The sequence below is a fragment of the Coturnix japonica genome, chromosome 11, assembly GCF_054131305.1.
Source record: "Coturnix japonica strain WE chromosome 11, WE-NBRP24, whole genome shotgun sequence".
Classification (NCBI taxonomy): domain Eukaryota; kingdom Metazoa; phylum Chordata; class Aves; order Galliformes; family Phasianidae; genus Coturnix; species Coturnix japonica.
The window spans coordinates 13924913-13943148 of record NC_140673.1 but is presented as its reverse complement, the minus strand read 5'-3'; the positions used below and the strand labels follow the sequence as shown (position 1 = coordinate 13943148).

At 41.9% G+C, this 18236-nt stretch overlaps 2 protein-coding genes across 3 annotated transcripts; both read right to left on the bottom strand.

Moving 5' to 3' along the window:
- Positions 1 to 227: 227 nt before the first annotated feature.
- DNTTIP2 (deoxynucleotidyltransferase terminal interacting protein 2) lies at positions 228 to 8241 on the bottom strand. The gene is made up of 7 exons (XM_015869921.2): positions 8136 to 8241; positions 5622 to 7315; positions 4095 to 4230; positions 3337 to 3432; positions 2838 to 3002; positions 1719 to 1828; positions 228 to 387 (listed from the first exon to the last, which is right to left on the bottom strand). Exons 1-7 carry the CDS (start codon positions 8217 to 8219, stop codon positions 294 to 296), a joined length of 2379 nt encoding a protein of 792 aa, XP_015725407.2. The 5' UTR covers positions 8220 to 8241; the 3' UTR covers positions 228 to 293.
- Positions 8242 to 10096: 1855 nt separating this feature from the next.
- On the bottom strand, positions 10097 to 18214 carry GCLM (glutamate-cysteine ligase modifier subunit). 2 transcript variants are annotated; one of them, XM_015870028.3, is made up of 7 exons: positions 18084 to 18214; positions 15322 to 15387; positions 14700 to 14784; positions 14552 to 14608; positions 13760 to 13962; positions 12464 to 12578; positions 10097 to 10733 (listed from the first exon to the last, which is right to left on the bottom strand). In XM_015870028.3, exons 1-7 carry the CDS (start codon positions 18090 to 18092, stop codon positions 10564 to 10566), a joined length of 705 nt encoding a protein of 234 aa, XP_015725514.2. In that variant the 5' UTR covers positions 18093 to 18214; the 3' UTR covers positions 10097 to 10563. The 2 variants fall into 2 exon arrangements, with proteins under 2 accessions (XP_015725514.2, XP_015725512.2); XM_015870026.3 differs by lacking the exon at positions 18084 to 18214 and adding an exon at positions 17523 to 17825.
- Positions 18215 to 18236: the final 22 nt, after the last annotated feature.

Sequence of the window (18236 nt, the reverse complement as noted above, 5' to 3'; positions counted from 1 at the left end):
GGCCGTAACCCATAACATTGGATGCTGTGCTCAGACTAAAGAACATGCTTTCGAATCATCAACTTTTAAAATAAACATTAATTTTCAACAGTCTTTCATATAAACACCATTTTAGATATCTGATTAATTTGATAAAGCTTCTACCAAATTCCTACAGCAATCAGTTCCTTCGCTGTCCATGTACATGACCCTCAGTCTTAAAATTAAGAAAAAAATCACACCACGAATCAAAGCAATCTGAGAAAAGCTTTATGACAAACAACTTGTTCCAGCTTGTTATTTTTCTTCCCGTCTTAATTGTGAAATTTCTTCTTCTTCCGATTCTTCTTCCCTGCTGCATAAGCTGCTTTTTCACTCATGATCTCCTGATACTTCCTTTTATTATATCTGAACAAAATAGACAATTCACTTTTAAGCATGGGAAATCAAAATTCAGGAGAAGATAATATGGACACTTATGCATAGATCAAAGGATATTGACAGTTGGATTACAGATAAATGCAGGTGAATTTGTTTTGGACATAATTTGAAGACTCACTAGCTCAGGTACGGTCACTGGGTTCCTCATGGCATACACAAATCACATTTGGACAGTATGCTAAAAAGCTGCAACAGTCCACAGTAGGAGGATTCACCAGTTTTGACAATGCAATGGAGAACAAACCCATTTCTCTCAGTGATCTTATTACCAACACTATTCAAAACTGGAGACTGAGATGAGATTAACACTGAACAATGAACAGGATGTATGTATTGTATCTGAGCAGAAAGCTCCTCTAATAAGGGATTTTTATGTACCTATCATAATGGGTGCTAACACTTGATTGCGAGAGTACACTCACAAATACTTGCACTAACACTAGAAGAGCTATTTACAGCCTTAACTAGCTGTCACAGAAATTCATTATCAATTTTCAGACACATTCTTTTTTCAACACTGCTCCTAATAAATATCTTATGAATCAGGTCAAGACACAAAACTAGAGTTCAGAAGTAGTTATACTAACCTGCACTAAAAATGAAAGCACAAGACTGTTAACTTATTAGTCCAAATCATGTCTTATTTCCAAAAAAACATGTCATTATGGTGAAAATGAGAGATGCACGTTAACATCACCTAATAACCAACATGCAAATGGGCCAACTACAAGATCTCTTAAAAATCCGGAGGTTAGGCAGACATGAATTCACCCACTCGTACAGTGTGATTTGAATTCCTGTGACAGCTGGCAGGCTGACATGCTCATGAAACAAAATCCCACCAACAACTTCCACAGAATTACAGCCAGCACTTTCCTACAATTTATACTGAGACAAATTAATCAGTCTTTAAACAAACAACAAAAAAACGTTGCTGCATATTCATAAAGCACTGATTCAGGTTTCTGGCACACGCCTTCATGGACGCTTAGTTTATAAGTAAACCAGAACAAGTCTGAGTGTTTTCGTTTCAACACCGCACTATTTTAAAAGTGACTGTCAATAGTGGGGACCCCTGAGTTGGATCAAACCCTTTTAGGATGATAAAAAATATGATGTCACGGCCCAATTATCTCCTACCCCTTACATCTTCTCAACTGCAGTGCTAAAACAGTCTAAAACGTTGTATTTGAAATGAAAAAACATTTAAGCTGATTAGAAATGCTAGGAGAGTTATATAGTTAAAAATACACCTTTCTTATGTATGGTATTAGAATTATAAAACTAATTTTAAATACCTTCTAAACTCAGAATCTGCAAGCAGCTCTTCAACAATTGTTTTCTTCCTCTGTTTCTTAGGAATTCGACTATGGTAAAAGTCTATGGGAGAATCAACCACCGTTCCAACCTAGGAAATAAAAATTATAAGCATTCTTACTGTAACGGCAAGATGTGGATTAATTTTTTAGTCTTTAGTTACAATTCTAAAGACAGCTACAGAGAATATCAAAATGATACCATTAAAAAACAAAAAACCACAAAACATCAGAAAACGAAAGCAATGTTTTGCATGCAAAGTCGCTTTTTGTCTCACATTTACCACACACAGGAGAGTCTGAGCTTCAGAACTGCAGTTTTCAGCATTAGACTCCTGCATCAATTCTTAGTCTCACCAAAAACATTCAGTTCTTAACCTTCAAACACTGTCCCAAGGAGGGAACCCCTATGAGCAATGATTTTCTTAACTTCAGTTACACAGAAGTTAACCCAGGTCTAATAAGGACTTCTGGCTACAGAGCATCCCATTTATTCCAACTGGCATGTTATGTTCTGATGTTATTTTAATGCCCATAAACTTATACATACAATAACATTCATTCTTTAGCAAGAAATGGAGATGCAATCAATCATCTCAAGCATACTAACTATTCAAACAGACATAAGTCTATTTCTACAGTTTCTGTAGTAAATTTCATTATTTTCTTTCTTCTTGCATGTTTGCTTTATGCAAAACATTTTAAAGATGAAAGCTACAGTAGCAGAAATTCTAGCTGATCACAAAGCTAGTTGTCTCCATTCAAACTATATTAGCTAGGAAGAAAATAAATGCTAATTATCTACGCACTTGCTAAAACACCAAATACTTGAAAAGAGAGAATCTCCAGTCACTGAAGGCTCAAAATAGGGATTAAGTCACATGTTTGCTCAGGCTTATGAACAAACCAAAATAAAAACCAGCATATACACCCACACAATGGAGTTAAGCAGTTGTTAACTGCAGTGAAATACTTAAAATACTTAATAATTTAGCTAAGAAAATTAAATCAACAAAAACAGAGACTATTTAAAAGGAGGTTGAAATTAACAATTCAAAATGGCAGAAAGTAGTAAAATGCCTTCTCTTGCTTCTTCCTTACCTGGAAGTATTTAGGCAGACCATCTCTATCATTCTTCTTATAAAAATGCTTGGGGTCCAATGAAGCTCTCATCTTCAAGATCTTAAGATCATTTTTCAGTTCACTTGTGATTTCTGGGGCTTTCATACCAAACCAGCCATCACCTGTTGTCTTCTCTCGCTCTGCCTACCAAGATAAACAAAGTTGCATTCAGTTACCAGACAGGATACAGTTGGGATCTCCCCCACTTCTACCTCCAAAGGATTTATGAAGCACTTAAAACTTAACTGTGTAGCTTTAAAAACATTTTATGAGTCTTTTAACAAGAACACGGTATATTGCCCTTCACTGTGCTGATTACTGAAAGGATGGCTACAAACAGCACCTGCTCAAGGAATAAACCAGACTGTAGTTTATCACTCCGTTTCCTGCAAGCTCTGTACGCGCACACAGACCCAGTGTGGGACTTTCTATTGAAAACCTTCTTCTGTCATCTGAGGCATTACAGCTCTTTACTTACTCTGCGCTGTTTCTTTAGCTGCTGAAGCGATTCCCTGAAGGGTGGGACACATTCCTTTCTTTCAAAATCCGGAGTTATTATACTCTTCTCCAAGAGCTGTAAGAGTTATTTTTTTAAACATCAGTCAGAGTTATCGGTTTTACCATTCACCTGCATTTACAGAGCCTACCAAACGAATAATGCAGAATCTATGCAATCATTGTAATTAAAATACTTCAAATTCCTTCTTTAATTTCCACCAAAAGAAGCACAGACCTTCAAAACATACAGGCAGAGCAGAACCCTGGCCAGTAACAGCTAATTCTGGAAGAAGCAAGATAGCAAATGCTCCAGAATAAAGAAGGTAACTGTCAATAAGTGTAAGAAAACAGTCCCAATGAAAATAATGGACTTTCTTTATCTCAAAGGGTGTTTTGAAATAAAACTCCTATCTCATACCAGGCATGGTGCAAACCTGTATTCACTGAAATTCACTCTTGCTATGGACAGCAGATCTCATCAGCAGACCTTCAGTTTGTACCATTAGGCAGAATTGTATGCACCATCAACTTCTTTTTATTTTACAAGGCAATATTCATGCAGAAGCTGGGTTTCAGTTTCTTAAGTGTCACACGCACTTGAACTCTAGCCATTGAAATTCACTGTAAACACGTTAGCCAAAAACGTAGTTGTTCAAGGCAGAAAATGAGATACTTCTTTAAAATAACAACTCCGTATCACTGTAGTCATAGATGTCTGCAAAACTGTAAACACATTACCTGGTCCTTCTTTTTCTCCTTCGGTTGCTTAATTGCACTTGAGCTGGGTTTTTGTTTTTTTCCATCAAAGCTAATATACAAACCTCCAAGCTTCCTGATATTCAAACCAGGGTCTATGCTGCTGGAAAGTTGCAAACTAAAAAGGGAAACAGTAAATGATTAGAATATTGTACCAAATCTTATAATGCCCTGTGAGAGGAATAAACAGAAATAAATATTTTTTGTCTTTTTCCAACTTATATTCAGTGCTGCAGAGACTTTTAAGTCCCAGTATCTATAAGAAATACATAATTAAGCTGTGACAAGTTCACTCATGCCATTATATAGAGTGAGGGTTGGATAAAAAGCAACCCCTGTGGGTTTGCTTCCACAGATCCTTCACATTAACTCCAATGCCCTATTTTATCTTAGATATTTCTATCCTCTACACAATTTAGTTCTTAGTTTGCCTAACCATGCCAAAATAACTTATAACCAGTGTTCTTCTTCTACACATTTAAAATCATGCTAAAGAGGAGAAGAAAAATAGCCCCAAATTCTTTTCAGCTCTTGGTGAAACATATGAAGGTTCTAGAATTCATCAGAGAAATGCTGTCTGGAATGACAATCAGTTGCCTGTACAGCAGTGCTAGGATCTAAGCTTTTAAATAACATAACATGGCTGACTCAAAAAGAGACTGCAAATAACAAGAGCGCACGACACCACCAAGTAGTATGGAAAAATATGATGATATCTAAACAGGTGTATCAGAGATTTATCGTAGCTAGAATGCTTAGGTAACTAAACTTTCTTTTAAACTATGAACAGTCATCCACAATACCTTTAAACAAAATTCTTAGCTAATTATTTGTAGGATTTCTAGCCTATCTAAAGGGGACTTGGAAGCGCAAGACTTACTTGTTAGACCCAAGCAGAGTATTTAAACACCTGAAGCATACAAGGGGGGTTTAGCAGGGAGTTGGACTAGGTAAGCTCAGTAGGTTCCATCTAACCTACATTACAATTTTACACAGGGCTGGTTTCACTTGAAGCGTTACCATACCACAATCTGGTATCTTCCTTAAGCCATGTTTTAAGAACAAGAATTGAAAACATAGGAGAGTTTGCAACTTTTCAGGATAAAAAAGGATGATTTCATTAAGCAACGTGTAACTCATTTACTGGATTTCCATTATTTACAACTGAACTAAAAATAATACAAAAATAAAAGATTAGTGAGAAAACTGTGACCCAAATAAGCATTTCAGTCAGTTAAAACCAGTTTCACACTTCATTTTTAAGCTGAATGGCCTCAACAAGGCCTCAAGATGCCTAAAGGGTTCAGATATTTCTGTTCTGCTACGTGTAAAACTGAAAAAAAAAGTGAATTAGAATTCTACTTGATAATCAGAACAACTCAACTTTTCACATCTGTGACGACACTACTCCCTTCTACTCTGTGCTGTTTAGCGTGCAATACGCATATCTTAATGCATATATCTAATGCTATGCATGTATTTTTTAGTTATTGCTGGAAAGATACTTACACGTCAATTTTATTTTTCAACAAATCATCATCTTCATCCTTTTCATCTTCATCTATGAGCTCCTCTTCATCAGCTTCTTCTAGATCTGAGGATTCTTCAACTTTTTCAGTCCGTTCATGCTTACTTTCAACATCACTACCTTGGTCTACCTGATCTAGATAATACTCGTTGCTGGAGCCCATCCCAGGCTTAGTATCAATTACAAAAAGCCCTTCAACGTGCAGTGAATTCTTTTCTAAAGATTTCTTCACGGAAGGAGTCCTCTCATCTGCCTCTGTGTCACTCAGATTCTCTTCTGCTGCATCACTGTTCTCAGATTCACTACTTCCATCTTTGCTCAGAAACAATGAAAAGGAATTATTTTCACCACTGGATCTTCTGCTGCTGCAGGATTCAAATTCAGCACGTTCTCTTGTTTGGTCTTCACAGCTGTCTACACTGACTCCAACCATTCTACAGCTACTAACTATGCTATCAGTCATTTGTGCAACAGACACATCCTTCCCTGAGCTGCTCATTGCACCAGACCGTGCACCCTTTCTTAATCCACAGGCATGGGTGGAAGGCTGCTGTACAGCTGCCCCAGCATTTACTCTTCTGTTTCCTGGAACTGCTTCATTTTCATTTGGTGTTATTTCACCTGAGGATTCTGAAAACAGTTTGGAACTCATGCAGTCAACCAAAAAAACACCCACATTCTTTAATGTCACCTCCCTTGGTGCTTTACTGTGCTCTTCTTGCATCTGGCCACTTTCTTCCTCTGACTCATCTATCTCAACAACCTGAGTATCTGGTAATGCTTTTTTTACTGGTGATTCAGTAGTACTTTTTTGTTCCATTTCTTCAGGGCTACTGGGTGCCATTTCAATCAAAAAGTCCCGTTCCACATCTTCACTTGGGATTACGTTAGCAGATTTGGGAGAACATTTGCTCTTAGGTGAACCAGATTCTTTATTACACTCAGTGTCAAAGGAAGCAACTGCAGCAGGGCTAGAATCAGAAATTAGGTCTGACTCAGATTCATTTGCGTCCTCTATTACATTCGCCGGTTTTGAAACAATTTTGGTTACTTTCTCAGCACACTGAGTATTTTCTGCTTGCAGTTTCATTCGCATGCTCCTAGTAGTTCGTTTGGTAGTCGTGGATGGCTCCACATGAAAACTGCATGACTCCGCATCAGAGATATCTTCACTCTGGGCTTCGCACTTCTTGCTTTGCCTGTTTCTTGTAGTTTTGGTAACATTAGACATCCGGACATCAGAAACAGCAGAGGACCAAGACTCAGCTTCAGAGGCATCATCTTCATCCACAGTCCTGCTTAACTCATTTAGAAAAGCAGTCCTGTCATGTCTTTTTTTGGCAGGAGAAGCTGGTTGATAAGGAACTACAATTTGTCGCCTTCTTGTTACTCTTATAAGCAAAGGCGTCTGAAGACCAGACACAGTAGAGCAGTTTGATTCTGCCTCTGACACATCCCCATCAGCCTGTGGATTGATGGATGATTGTGCTGAATGAACAGCTGTATTCTCATTTCTACTAGTTTGCATCCCTGTGCTATCACTGACATCTGGTTTTGTTCCTGCATGGTCGACCTCTTCCAGCTGAGATTCCTGAATTACATCAGGGTTACAAGCTGCTTTACTCCTTGTGGACATCCTTGTAGATCCCAAAGGACCGATTTCATCAGATACTGTCTACAAGAAGAAAACAACATTTGGAATTAAAGGATAAGGCAATCACATAAAAGACATACTGTACAAATCACTGACAATTGTATGCAAACCTTATCATGCTGATAACGTGCTACAGATCTCCAACGACCCCTACCTACGTGGAAGAAGCATTACTATATCATCCCTTATTTGTTTATTGTCTCTTGATGAAAACAGCAGAATAAAGAAAACCATAACATCCAGAAACAGAAATCGGTGCTTTGCCTCATTGCACCAAGTTGTGGCAGGCTGTCATGGGAAGCAGCTCCAGCAGGTGACATCCTGAAACACGCAGATTTGTTCAACTATGAAACGCGTCAGCCCGGCCACAGGCAGAGTACAGCCTGAAAAGCTCATGGCCGGCCAGCAGCAATAGGAGCAGATCTCCTTCACTGCAACTGCAATGCCTGCAATTGCACACCCTGCCTCTCTAGTGCTTGGAAGAGACCCTGCAAAGCGGATCAAAATGGTGGAAACGCTTCCTCTGCTGCAGATAATGCATTTTCGGATTCACAGCAGAATAATGCTGGATCAGCATAAAACACGCCACCTAAACGGTCCGTATTTGCACGACTAGTTGCGCACCCTGTGAAAAGGCCTCAGAACAGCGCTACCACAACCGCCGGACAACGGGAAACCAGCCAGCACAAGGCCGGCTCTCACCTCCAACCTCCAACCCGGGCTCTGTGCCCGGCCCCGCGCAGCCCCCGTCCGCACCGACACGCTTAAGGGAAGATGGCCGCCGCATCCCCGCGCTGCAGGCAGCTGTGCCCGCGTCCCGCCCGCTCCCAGCCCCCCTCACCTCCGTAGCACCGCCGGGCCCATCACCCCTAGATGCCGCCGCCCTCGACTCCCGCTGCCGCACCGCCCGCCTGGTGGCCACCATAGCGCACGCCGCGCCGCCGCCCGCCCCTTCCGCTCCCAGCAGCGCACGGGCCAAGGCCGAGTTCCGGCCCCAGCGCGGCAGGACGGCCGGGACGTAGAGCGCGGTGCAACCCCCTTCAGGAGTCCCGGGCTGCCTCACATTCACATCCCATTCATTTTAATGGCTGTTCCAAGAAGGCAGCCCCTGAGAACCGAGTCTGGCGTGAAAGTGGGGGGTGAGGAACGTGAGCTACGACGCTTCTTCAATAGCGACAGTGCCCTTTTGTTGTTGTTTTCCCCCTCCCCGTATGGCAGCAGAGAGCAGCACCGCGCTCAGGGCCATATATATCCGCCATTCTACAGCGAGAGCTCAGTTTAAAATACACATTTCACGACAATAAGGTGAAAAAGTAGGAGGAAGACGATGAGAATTCATACCACAGCCTACAGGAGCTTTAGTTTTTAATTCGATTTGTCTCTGAAAGCAATCCCACCTCACATTTTGCACAGAAGGTAACATTGAACAGCTGATAAATCATGTTAGCAATGACATCACAAAAACAGGATTGTCTCAAAGGGCGTTTTCCTAAGGCAAGAGAACTACTTGTAGCAGTTGATGGCCAGCAAGTAAATGATCACAGCACGAGGGCAACGTGCACACTGCTCCTGCATGGATCATTTTATGGAGTTCCCACGTACTGAACTGAGCACTGCGATCCAATAATGGCAGCACAAACAATTCAGAGTGGTCGATCAGCAGCACACAGCTCAGAGCCGCACACAAAGCACAAAGGAAACACCTTTTCCAGACCTGATACACACTGACCCAATTTTGTTTAGAAGGACCAAAACCACAGAACGTTTTATTGATGCATTACTAGTTCAAGTTATCTACTTCTTGCTCATCAAAACAGCTGAAGCAGCAGTAGAAATCCACGTGCTCCTAGGGTTTGTATACACGTAAGATAATGAATAACTCAAAGATACCCGAGCCAAGAATCATACTGTAACTCAGTGGAATGGTTCATAGTGAGCTGATATTCCCACACAGTGCCTACAAGTGTCCAGGCTCCACTTGCTGCCTGCACACCAGAGTTCAGAAGATGGTGGACATTTGTTTCCTCACAATCCAAAGCTCAAAACAAATACGTACAAATAATTGAAGTCGTACTAGTAAGAAGTACTGGCAGCCCCCACCTGAAATCCAGAGGAAAATGAGCATTGGATTTTAGACTCTTAGAGCCCCTGCTGAACAGGCTTTTTTGTCACCTACTCTGATTTAAATGCCAAGGAAATTTAAAGGCCTTTTCAACTGAGCACATTAAACCGGCCTTAGATGCAGCCATCTCTCCCTAAGACTCCAAAGCCAAAGCATTAAGCTACTGTCAAACATATATATTTAAGTCTAAGACAATCTTTGTCGGCTTCATTTCTGAATGGCACCCACACAAGGCAGTTTCCTTGGCAATCCTCAGAGCAATCATCCCTTTTACATGATCACACCATTGGCAGCCTTGACGTTTCCCATTGCTTCTGACATGGTTGATCCAGATTGCATAGCTCCAAAACATTAGAAGAACAAACACACAGAGCTGAGGACAAGCCAAGTACTATTTGATTTCCCATTAACACATTCCTCATCATTTGTTTCCAGTTCCAATTTTATACGCACCATAGAACATTTTCTGCTCCAAACAGTGGAGATGGCATCACTTGTGAAGTACTAAAAGCACACAGGCACAGAGACAGAAGGATTCAAGTAATAAAAAGCACAACTATTGGGAAGATGCATCTTCTCTAAATCAGAGGGTTGCTTTTTTTTTTTTTTTTTTTAAACACGGTATTAAAAACAAACCAGTTTTCCCCACCCACCCAAATCAATCAGCTCATCTGCCTATATACATACAAAGTAAAGATAGTTTATTTAGAATAATTTTTCCATGCAAGATGGCAGTTTTCTATAAAAATCACTCTTTGAATATGTGAAATCCAGGTTCCTACCAGATTAGTAAATATTAAAGAGAAATTAACTTTAAAAATATATGTTTCTCTGCACTGCCGAGTGGCAGCTAAAATATAACGACAACTTCTACAGTGAGCTGGTCTTAAAGAGAAAGATTTTAAGCTATTTCTTTACAGATCATTTCCACAGCAAAACCAAAACATCCTTAATGAACTGGTCGGTACATCAAAAATATATCACGGGAACCCTGCAGGAGCTCCTTCTGACATCATACTCAATAATTACAACTTTTGGTCTTTGTTATAAATGATGCAAAAGTCTCTCTATGATAAAGGCGTGTTCCTCCCACCCCCACAGATTAAAACAGCAGGCCACTTCAAGAATAAAAAAAAGACTGTGCATTTTAAGAGGCGTTTCTTTTAGCTTGCATGATATAGCCTTTGGACTTGATAATTCCTCTGCTTTTAACAATGACTGAGTATCGCAGAACCCATAAAGGAATCCATTCATGCGCTTTGACGTTCTGGATGCTTTCCTGAAGAACTTCTTGAAAACTTGCTTCACAAAGTAATTCTGAAGTTAAAAAGGAATATTCACACTTTAATGTGAGATAAACAGCTGCAAAAAGCAACACTTACTAAGAGAATCTTTTGCCTGCAGTGGAAACCTCCAGCAGCGTCAGGAACTCCACTCCTGAATGCATGCAAGGGAAATTCTATTTAACATTTCAGAAGAAATCTTCAGAACAGTTTTTCCCTTTCAACAGATGTTTCCCATAGAAATGATAAACAGAGAATTCCACCGTATCAGATGGAGCTGATCAGCAGAGCTAATAGAGCTATTTGCTATTAGCAAGAAAAAGCCAAAATTGAAGTTGAGACACTAGCCAGACAAATCAGAGGGCAATAAAGCATAAGGCCAAAATCAGTACAGTTCTGAGTAGCAGCGAAGTTCCTTTTGCAGCCACAGGAAGCTCAGCCTTTATAGCATCTCCCATAATGGGACTCATTAGAACAAGCCTAGAAAGCATCAAGGCAAATAGGAATAATTGCTACAAAGCAGAAGGAGCAGGAAAATACAGAGCATTGTAGTTTCCTCTGGAAAGTCAGTCAAGGCAACAATCTGATGAGGAGCATTCCCAAAAGACAGTCTCAATACTTTTCAGCTGACCAAGACAGAAAAACTAAGCTTTGCAAGCAATGCATAAGAAAATGACTCTTGGCCTTAATTTCAGTCAAAACTCTCTTCATTTCATGACTCTTGATTAAGATTAGCTCCCAAATTGCAGGCTATGTTTTGGACATGGCATTTGCCACACTGAACGGCAATTCATCTTGTAGCCTGCTCGGGTGGAGCTGATATGTGCTCAATCACTGACGTGATTCATTAGTTATAACAGTGATACGATAAAGCATGGTGCTTAGCATTTCATACAGGGATGTTGCTTTTTATTTATTTAAACTTAAGTGGGAAAGGGAAGAAAGGAGAAGGAAAAAAGAACAAAATACGATCACTGTAATCTGTGGAACATGAAGAAAAGTGTGAGGAAGGAATGAACAAAGTATGGTTTAAGACTGCTGGCTTACAGTTCCAGCAAGATATAAGGTATCATTACAGCAAAGATCATCTGATGAGCTTTGAGAGAAATGAATGCAATATTCCAGAATATTCTAGTGAGCTCATAGCTCAGAGTTCTATGGACTACAGGAAGTCTTAGAGTCCTTCAAGCATTTAATAAACTGTTCTGAACAGCTGGAGAATTTAAACCATTACAAAAAGAGTTTGTGCAAGTCATCACAAATGGAAGAATCATCCAATAAGTGTAATAATTTCCTGTTTGCAACATTATCCAAAGATCAACTGACCATTAACATTCTCATGCAAGATATTCTGCAGAAAAATTCTGGGCAAGTGGCTTGGTCCTTCACCAAGAACAAAATGGAAGTTTATGCCATTGCTATCTTGAAGGAAGCATAATAAAATAATTTCTTAGTTCTTTGTTCTTATATTTGCTTTATGTTCTCCAATTAAAACTATTTCAAAAGACTAACCCATGGTGAAAGACTGTTGTTCCCTCTGCACCCTCTCTCCCTTTTCTGGAAAGGAAAGCAACAACATACCAGAAATATTCTGTAGAGATGAACTTTCTAAAATCCTTTGTTTGGGAATCAAATGTAATTAAGTTTGTAGTGCAGAGAAATATCATTCCTGATTCTGTACTGAATGTGTGCATTTAGAAGCCTTTGGTTACCACTGCACATCTGAACATTTCAGAACGGTAACGTTGTCTTACAAAGTCTTACCTTTCGGGTCATTGTGAGTTAGCAGCTGTATGTCAAACTGTTTTGCAAATGCTGTGAGATCAGGCGGCATCACACAACAGGAAGCAAGGTTCACCTGATTGCTACTTGGTTTCACCTGGAAGTAATGGAATACTTTTATGAGAAAAAACACTGCAGCACCTCCACTGGCTATTACAAGGCTTAGAACAATCTGTCCTTGACCAATGCTGCGAGACCTAAGCAAGGACTGCAGTTCCACATGTTGCTCAATAGCCAACTCCAACACCCACAACTTCCCACAGCACAGGGCACAACACCAGCATAGGATCTAATTTCAGGTATTATCACAGTGAGGCACATTCCAACCTGTCATGGCTTCCTGCCTATTGTGTTCCCTAAGCAGCAGAGCATTTCTACCCCCTCTCTGTTGTAAGCGTATTATAGGGGCGTTACTTTGAAAAAGATCTCAAAATTCAGGTTTTTAAGGATATATAACTTGCAGTCTTTCACAAATTCAAATAAAATATATCAAGTTAAAAGGGACTTTCTCACTGACTGTTCACCACAATGTACATCCATGATCACCATGCAGATCGTTATTGATTCCCTGAACTATCTCAACATACAACACAGTGAGGAGTATAAAACAGGACTAGCAGTAGAACCTCTTATACAGATGCAGTACATTCACCTATCACAAAAGAAATGCAAGAGTAGTGTTCAAAGAACTGATACAGAAACAGTAAATCCCTAAGCTTACACAAGCATGTTCAGATGCTAGTACAGTCCTCCAGCACTCAAGTATGACAAGGCAATTGGTCACATTGGACAACCAAACACTATGCTGCTTGATTCAGTCTTTCTTCCTCTTTCAGTTTATGTCTAGCATTTGAAAAGCATTTTCCAAAGGGAAACCCCTCCATTCATTGAAGACAAAACAGACATAATCAAAACATCACTGGAATAAACCTTAAGGTTTAAGAGTACTTATTATGGTCCTGTTCATAAGAATGATCAAGACTAAGCCCTCCACCTCGTCAAAGAATCTACTACTGAACAGACCTGCAGCCTACAGTCCTTGGGGGCCCTGTTTAGAAGAACCCTGAACAAGTGACAATTGCACCTTGAGCACTCCCCACATTGAACAACATTATGACAGTCAGTAAGATGCTGAAAATTAACTGGGGCCTTTTTTTTTTTTTAAATAAAACACAACACTATTATAACAAATCACATACACTAAAAAGAAATTGTTACAACTCAGCAACCAACACAATTCTGCCTTAGAAATGCTACAGTTAGGAAGTTTGTTCTCACCTGTGCCCATACATACAGCTGCTCTAGAAGTGTTTTATCAAGGTCAGAGGTGCCTATGGCAACAATCTTCTTGTTTTCAACTAGAGTTTCAAGTTCTTGCCAATAAGGCTGCAGATACTCCAAGGAGAGGTTTGTTCCGTCATCAACGGGAGGTGGGGCAACAATGACCGAATCTAACTGAGCAACTCCAAGGGAAGAACATGCTGGAGAAAAAAAGACAATTTTTTTTTCCATGAGGTAAAGAACATAAGCAGCATCATGTCTCAAATTCAGCAAAACCAGCACAGCTCCTGCTTCACTGCTTCCAGTTCACCATCTCAGAATTCTCTAGCAGAAGCCAAACATAGTAACACAATTTCTTTAGCCAAGAATCAAACTTACGGATCTAAAATACCATGGTTAACAGTGAAATATATAGTGTTGTATCAGTGTTGTTAGCTGCCTTTTTTTAAACTGGTAAAAACTTACTGTCTTGCTGTTATGAAAACACCACATGCTCCTCACCATTTAATAAGCTCTGTGTGAAAGAATAAAAACTTCTTTATGCCCGGAGCAATGAATCAGACTTGAGTTTTTGGACCCAAGTTACAGAGATGCTCATTTATTATGTTTAATGACTGAAATAATGCAGAAATTATACTCGACTACTTTTACCTCTCTTTAAAGGAAAAGAGCATATACATGTGACAGTCACTGAATACGTCTCTTGAATGGAAAAAAAAATCCTAATTTTGGATCCAAATACTGAAGAGAAAGGATAAAAAAGCCTTGAAGTTCAAGTTTCACACTTACCCATATCAACTGCATCTCTGATCGATGAGGAGTTTGATCCAACAATGAAAAGTTTTGCTGTTTTAAAAGAAAACAAATCAGTAAGTGAACAAGCCAGCAATTACTAAATATATAGCATATATAGTGAAGAAAACAGCTGCATTCTTACCCGATACTTTCAGTTCATCCCTTTCTTCAGGATTCATTTTTTCTACAGCTTGAGCTATGGAACAGTCCAGAACCTCCACCATTTCCTTTAGAAAGCACATGAGACAACTTGTCAATAGGCAACAGTAAGTTTCTGAACAACATTCTTAATTAAAACGATTCCACAACCAAAACCTTACAGAAACAGGAGCAGCACAAAAATGCAGCTACACAAAAGTAACACAGCACTTCTTGGCCTCTGTGCAGTCAGAAGAAAACAGAACTGTACAACAGGCCTGCAGGCTCCTGACAAATATACGTACATATGTACAAATAACTTACTGATGCAAGTTACTGGAACAACATTTAGGAGTAATTTGCTTTTTGGATGTAAAGAGACCACTGTGCCAAACTACAAACAAACAAAAAGAAACCCCAGCAACTTCCTTGGCTGAGAATTCTTATTTCCCCATCAACAAAATTCTTTACGAATATAAGAAATATCACACATGAAAACAAGCAAAGAAAGAACAACCAGAAAGAGCTGCAGACATTTGTAACATTTCAGTCAATTCCTTTCTATTTTAAAAGGTGCAACAAAGTACATATTTGTGTTCAATTGTAACGTGCACAATCTCTCCTACCTGATTCTGATCTTGTCCAACCTTTGAGCTCCATTCAGTCAGTATTTTCTGAATGCATTCCCGCACCTACAAAACATTTTGATATTCAGGTGCATTTATGTTTCATAGAAATGCAATGATTCATAGGCACGTGGCAGACAGCAGTTCAACCCATGACCCCATTTCTTCAACCACAGACGACTCTTCTTCCACAGTTTCCATATGAAACTTGTTCACACAAGCTAACTCAAAGAATTCTTCTCCTCTTTCAAAGAGTTGCAGCAGTAACACAAGTACTGGCCTCATTTATTTCTCTGACCAACACCATCCTAAAAGGAACCGTATGCAAGGTCTGTGTTTGTTAGGAGCTTTTCTTTGCTGTTTTGGTTTTTTTTTTTTTAGATGCAAAGATTAAGTTGCAAAGTAGATGGTTAATAGCATACATGCTGTAACGTTACAGTCAACCACTTATTACAGTCATAACTTCTCTTTCCAAGGTGCAATTGTTTTCCAACTTCCCATTCCACTGTACCAAATCTACGGGAGGATCCTTCAGATCCGACCTTCAGTTGCATTTTTCATTCCTCCACAGATGCAAAATAGATCTGATGATTCTGACTATGACTATGAACAGGTTTGCCTTACTACACTCATTAAGTCTCAGTAAGCTAATTAACAAACTGAATATTGCACCTGAGCTTCAGCTGTACCACACTCTCCCTTCTCCCTAACACGTTGCCCCACAGACTAAGGCTATGCACTGTCAGACTGTATCTGCCACAGAGAGGAGCACTCCATGAGCAGAGAGGAGCACTCCACAAGCCCCATTGCTAAAAGGGCAGAAACACATATCCCTGTAAAAACCTACTTCCCGTATCGCTGAATGGCAGTTTCCCAGGACAACACGAACCCAGAGAGCCCCTCACACCCCACACTGAGGCCAATGCCCTGCCCCCATACAGGAACCAGGCACCATGTAGATCAAGATGTAATCCTGTAAGAACACTACGTGGGACGCTTAAAAACGTGAGGAATAAAGTAACTGACTCAAAAGGCAAGAACCAACTTCACTAAACAGCAGTTCACTATGTTAGAATTGCTGAACGTTTCCATCAACACAGGCTGTCTCCTGTCTGAAGGAAAGCGCTGGGCTGCTCAAGACTTACATCCCATTTCTACTACTGTGCCACTCCCCGTTGCTGTGGTGCTGGACTGAACAAAGCTCAGTCCCCAGGGCACAGCACCTCCCAGCACATGAGACACACCGTGTACCCCAAGGCTCTGAGCAGCACAGCGGTTACAGCTCGCTATTACCAGCCCTATGGCTCATTCTTTGCAACCTTCTGGCTTATGTTTACACTAGGAACTACACACACAGCCACGCTAAGCAGAATTTATTTCTGATAAATTATGCTACTTGTTTTTTTTTAACCAGCAATGCCAGCAAGTTGGCAGCCTTCTGTTTAAATGAAAACTTCTCTACAATCAAACGTCCAGCAATCCCCTGACAGACCAGCTATGCACATTGCCACTCTTTATTTCATAACCTTCCAGATGATACTGACACCAGTTGCCGGTGATGCTGCAGCATCCTCTTAGCTACAAGATCTATTTCACATGGACCACAACAGTCAGTAATGGGGCCAAAGTAAGAGCCACAACAGCCAACTAAAAGTATGAGGAACTCTTCCTTGTCTTTGCATTGCCTTCCCGAACGGCCACCGCTCTCACAGGCTGTCTGCAGTCAATACACACTCAGCCAACTTCTAACACACCATCACGACATCAGTGCGGCTCTAACCAGCTCTGCTGGGTGCAGAAGGGCAACCTGCAGGCACCTGGTCGGACAGCAAAGGAGGAATTCTATAGCCCACAGCCACAGCATCCTGGAGTCAGAATGATTGCAGGTGATGACACACAGTGCCAGAGGTAACAGCCCTGAAGTACACCTTTAAAAACAGCAGACTGCTGAAGCCTTTAAAGAAAACATCAGTGACTGCACTTTGCCTAGACTCGTCACCATCACTGAGGCATTAAAATGAATTCTAAGAGGGAAAGGAGGAAGCTCACCGCCTGCAGTGACAGTTCGCGTCACGTCCCTGTCCTGATGAAGCACCGAACACCCCCTCGCCTTACAGCAAGGTCTGATCCCCCCCCAGGCCCCGCCGCTCGGCCCTCACCGACCCGGGGCCGCCCCTCACGGCATCCCGTCTCCCTCTCACCTCCTCGCTGGGGGTGGCGGGGCACTTCTTGCGGCCGCAGCCCCAGCTCAGCAGGTTGCCGGTCTGCATGTTGAGGGTGCCCGCTCTCTCCAGCAGGGCGCGGGCGCCTTCCGTCCCCATGGCGGAGCCTCAGCGCTGCGGCGGGACCGAGCGGCGCCGTGACTCAGCACGCGGGGCGGCGGGAGAACGAGCTTTGTAACCGCCCGCGGTCACATGGCGCGGGGACAATGGGCGGCGGGGCGGGACCACACCGGGACGGCGCGCACCGAGCGAGGAGAGCAACGACGGCGCCGCCTCACGTGTGCGCATGCGCAGCACCGCCACAGCTCAACACCGCCCACAGCGGTGTAGTTACATCGCGGTGATCGCTGCAGCCACGCGAGGTTCGGTCACGGCGCTGTAATGGCGGGGGGCGGGAGACGAGCAAGAGGCTCCCAGAGGAAGCGAGTGCCCGCCCAGCGCTGCCGTGCTTCTTAATGGTGAAACTTAAGACGTCCCGCCGCACGTTACAGCAGCTCCGCAGCAGCCGCCACTGAACATGCGGCTCGTTCGCAAACGCACCGGTTTCATTTCCCGCAGCACGGAATGGCGGAGCGTGGCTCTTCCCGGCGCTGCCGCCCGCTCTCACGCCCAACGTCCCGCTGCACAGCGCGGGGACACGCGCCGAGCGCCGCCCGGGGCGGGGTCATGAGGGGAGGGGCCGGGAGGGGGCGG